The following is a 5,000-nucleotide window of genomic DNA, read 5'->3' as shown; positions in this document are numbered from 1 at the left end:
GTCTACAGGCCCTGGACTCACTCTACAGGACAGGAGCATCAAGCTCTTGCTGTACGCAGACGACCTGGTGCTGCTGTCACCCACTGCACAGGGACTACAGCAGCACCTGGACCTGCTGGAGAACTACTGCCAGAACTGGGCCCTGGCAGTCAACCTCACCAAGACCAACATTATGGTCTTTCAGAAGAAGCCCAGATGTCAGGAACACAGATACCAGTTCAGCCTAGGCAGCACCGCCCTAGAGCACACGATGCAGTACACTTACCTCAGCCTGGTCATCACTGCACACACACACACACACACTTACCTCGGCCTGGTCATCACTGCATCGGGGAGTTTCAGTGTGGCAGTGAATGCTCTTAAAGATAAAGCTCGAAGAGCTCTCTACGCAATTAAGAAAAAATTCCAAAACATTCAATTACCGATTCCAATCTGGTGTAAAATCTTTGATAGTGTGATTCAGCCCATCGCTGTATGGAAGTGAGGTCTGGGGTCCACTCAGTGATCAGAGCTACACTAGATGGGACAGGCATCCAACAGAAGCCCTACACACTGAATTCTGCAAAATGATTCTGAAACTACAAAGGAAAACACCCAATAATGCATGTAGGGCAGAATTAGGCCGATTCCCATTGATTATCAATATGCAAAAAAGATCCCTCAAATTCTGGATGCATCTAAAATCAAGTCCCACAGAATCGCTACATTTTAAAGCACTACAAGCCCAAGAACTGAACCCCGAAAAGAGTCTCCTCAGTCAGCTGGTCCTGAGACTCACTAACCCGACTAACCCTACTAACACTAACCAGTCTCAGACCAGCACTGCTTCTCACACTAACATCAGGACAAACCAAATTACCAAACACTCTAAAAATACATATCTGGAACATTGGGATCAGGAAACTAAAACACAAAGTAAATTACAATTCTATCGAAATCTGAAATCAAATTATGAACTGGAAGAATATCTCCAGAGTGTGAGAGACACAAAGCAGAGACGGATCCTGAGCCGGTACAGGCTGAGTGAACACAGTCTAGCCATCGAGACCGGCAGACACAGGAAGAGCTGGTTACCCCGAGAGCAGAGGGTGTGTGTGTGTGTGTGTGTGGTTACCCCGAGAGCAGAGGGTGTGTGTTCACTGTACGACAGGAGAGGTCGAGACAGAGACGCACTTCCTCCTTCACTGTCACAAATACAGTTCAGTCAGAGAACTCTACTTTAGCAAACTCACTAACGTAATACAGAACTTCACAGCCATGACTGAAGTAGATCAGATGAAGATCCTGCTAGGAGAGGGCCAGACAGCAGCACTGGCTGCCAGATACGTGTGTGTGTGCCACAGCCTGAGAGACAGCAGGTGAATGTGTGTGTGATGTGTGTGTCTGACCTCAATGTGTTTCCCCACTGTCCACCACAGTGACCTTCAGTGACATGTGTGTGTGTATATGTTAAAACACTGGTATAAAATGTTCACAGATATTATTATTTGTTACACTGTTAATTTGTACATTTAGATTTAAGTTATGTTATAATATTTTATTTTTTTGTACTTTATAATTTTATACTTTATAATTATTCTATGTGTTCCAAGCTTTGGCAATATTGTAACATGTACAGTCATGCCAATAAAGCAATTTTTGAATTTGAATTTGAATTTGAGTTAAATTTGGACGTAGTCTACATTCCTACTACATCCAGCATGTAATGTCTTCAACATCTCAGTGAAGTAGTTCATCATCCGGGGACTCTCTGTCTTCAGTGTGTGTGTGTGTGTGTGTGTGTAGGCTATAAGAGAAGTGTTCAGTGTCAGACACACTGATAACTCTGAACAAACGACAGCAACAGAAAATGCTTCTAATGAGAGTTAGTCGAGCTGGAGTTGCAAAGTTGCTAATGTCTAAAGTGGACTTTCGAAATAGAGTAAATCTATATTTCCAGTAAAGCTCAGCTGTGCTCGTGTCAGAATCACATCATCATCACATCACAGACGATCCCGTGGGAAGAGCTGGATCCGTGCGGTTTAGAGCTTTAATAATGCGGCTTCAGGAATCATTTACACCGCTGGGAAAGAGTTTGTGAGGTTTCTCTGGGACGCGAAACATTCATCAGTCATGATCAGAAGCATGTGTTTATGAGGACAATATCTGACCGGATCACGTGACAATATCTGACCGGATCACATGACAATATCTGAAGAATAACCAGAAACAATAACCAAACGAGCATTTCAGTGAAAAACTAAAGTGACCCGAACCCTCATGAGTCTATTCAACCCTCCGAAACATGACAACATTTATAATGTGCATCTCTATATTTCATATTTATTTGATGTTTCCAAGAGGGTAAATCTTGTATATCCATAAACGAATCATATGATATTTAATCAATTTGCTTGAAAATTAATCTTCAAAATGCTCCAAGATGAATGTGAATTTGATCCATTTAAAGGAACAATTTCAATCTCAAACAGGAATTGTGATAATAAAGCTGATTTACCAACATTAAGCGCAAGGAAATTATTTGTTATTTAACTGATTTTAATCAAGTAAAAAAATATTTAATATAGCAGTATAATTAGCGAACATAACCAATGATTAAGGTCAGGTTCTAATAACTTCAAATTAACATTTTTATAATGAGGAAAACTTGAAATATTTATTTTTGTGATGCTGATGTGTGTTGCTCGGAATTATTATCAGAATACAGATCAAAAAAATATCAATCAAAACCGGTATATTTATAGGTAGTCCAATATTGCAAGAATTGATATTGACTTCTACACTTTTAATGTACTGTGTTTGTGAAATATAAAATAACATATAGGCTAATAAAAAATGCATGCATCTTTATATATATAAAAATCTATATGTTAATGTTTCAATTAAAGTTAGGCACTGAATTATTCATGAGCTGCAGTGTTGAGGTGCGTGGAAGAGGCGTGGCTTCATCTGTCGCGTCTTCAGCGCTGAAGTGAGGATCAGTGCGCGCTCCCGGCTGAGAGATGACACACTGAACTTATCTTCTTTTTCTTTATTTGATTAAGTTCTTTAGTTTTGTGGGACGCGTGGACTCCCCGTGACAGTGAATCCGGGAGGGAAATGACGCGACTCTCGCGCGCAACATTTGGCGTCGTGTGCGTGTTTCTGTGGACGCGCGGCGTGGACGCGTCTGACGCCTCGCAGTGAGTGTTTGTGCATCTGTTTCTCATCTGATCCCAGATCATCTGTGCCTGGCATCATCTCAGCGTTAACACTTTACATTTGCATTAATAGGCTATATTTCTTACAGCATTTATTAATGTTAGTTAATACAAATGTTGAATGGATGAATAGACGTTCATGTAAGATACAACTTTTGATTTTAATAATGTTTTAGTAAATGTTGAGATTAATTATTGCTGTAGAAGTATTGTTCATTGTTAGTGTGATTATAAAGTGTTTCTAATCCAAGTTGATTTGAAGAGAAATGATTTGATTCTTCAGTTTAAGTATCATTTCATTATTATGAGTGACATTAATGCTCACAAAAATGCTTTGATGGCAGTGAGAGTCTTTCCGTCAGTAAAGCGGCTCTTGGGATTCTCTGTTTTCTGTCATTTGTCTTACAACCTGCTTTTCTCTGTCGTGCATTTCATGAGAATACAAGACAATTATTATAGAATGGTAAGTTACAAAATAATAATAAAAATGCAAACATCATATGATAGGTGTGTGTGTTTCTTCCGGGAATCTCTCTGTGTCTTGCAGACAGGATTGTCCAGAGAATAAGATGCTGATCGTGGAGTATCCGTGTTTGAGAGCTGGAGGTCAGAGAAGCATCTGTCTCAGGTACACGTCACAGCATCATACATAATCATACACACTTCATACATCATCATACACACTTCATACATCATCATACACCCATCATACAGTAATACAGCATCATAGTATGGAAGGCAAACAGGGCCAAAAGTCTTTAAACGAAACACGTGAATTTTGACCGCGTCAACACGCACCGTTTGTCCGCATTAACGTGGCAATTTTTTACGTGTTTCTTTTGTTTGTGTAGACAGACACATTCTGGTCGTGTTAAGGCGTCAGTTGTCGTCGCGTTACTTTAGTACGTGTAAAGACGCACAGTTTTACCATGTTAAGACGACCAATTTGAACGTGTTACTCAACGCGCACATTCTGGCCGTGTTCGAACTTGTAATATTTTTTTAAAGCAGACTTACTTTTAGATTTACCCACATTTTAGTCCTTTAGTTTATTGTGGCCTTTTTTTTTTACTGATATCTTAAGTGCTAGTGTAAATTAAGTAAATGCGTTCCATATTATAAATTATAATATAGTAATTATAATAATATGGGTTATTAAAAGTTTGTATAAAGTTATTGGCCTATCATTTTCAAAAGTATATAACTTACGCAGCATAGACTATATTTATAACTGAACACACACACACACACACACACACACACACACACACACACACAAACTTTATTCACTTTCACATAATAATGTTTTTGTAATTTGGTGTTCAACCCAAAACCTTTTGTTATCATATTTTTTTTGTCAGTGCTGTTGTGTAAACTAATTAAAATAAAAGTAAGATGTAAAATAAGATGTGTTAACGCGACAACACGTACAGCAGCCAATGAAATTGTTGTATTTGAGACTACATTTGCATATGTGACGTGATGGTACGTTGGTACAGGGGCGCCGCTAAGGGGGGGGAAAGTTAGGACGATTCTAAGGGCCCAGGCACTTTTGGGGGCCCCAGAGATCGATTTTATTAACGGAATGGGTGCGGTAGGGGGCCCAACCTCATATTCTTTCATAGGGCCCAAAATTGATAGTGGCGCCCCTGCGTTGGTATATATGTATACAATCATCAGACGTCATGTTTATTCATGAAGGATGTTGTAATGGTATACTGGTATAATGGTCAAAAATCACGCGTTTCGTTTAAAGACTTTTGACCCCGATCGCCTGCCGTATCATACTTGCATTTATAC

General features: G+C 39.5%; 1 protein-coding gene across 2 annotated transcripts in view; it reads left to right on the top strand.

The window, feature by feature from the left end:
- Nucleotides 1–2,964: 2,964 nt before the first annotated feature.
- Nucleotides 2,965–5,000, top strand: part of LOC307160060 (collagen and calcium-binding EGF domain-containing protein 1-like) — a 13,819-nt gene continuing 11,783 nt past the window's right edge. For both annotated transcript variants that reach the window (XM_079873872.1, XM_079873871.1), the window contains exons 1-2: nucleotides 2,965–3,182; nucleotides 3,748–3,828. In XM_079873872.1, the coding sequence (XP_079729998.1) occupies nucleotides 3,100–3,182; nucleotides 3,748–3,828 (164 nt within the window). In that variant the 5' untranslated portion in view covers nucleotides 2,965–3,099. The remainder of the gene's footprint in view (nucleotides 3,183–3,747; nucleotides 3,829–5,000) is intronic.

The sequence above is a fragment of the Squalius cephalus genome (genome assembly GCF_949319135.1).
Source record: "Squalius cephalus genome assembly, chromosome: 6".
NCBI lineage: Eukaryota > Metazoa > Chordata > Actinopteri > Cypriniformes > Leuciscidae > Squalius > Squalius cephalus.
Note: the sequence above shows the minus strand (reverse complement) of the source record. Positions and strands in the feature narration are given on the sequence as shown.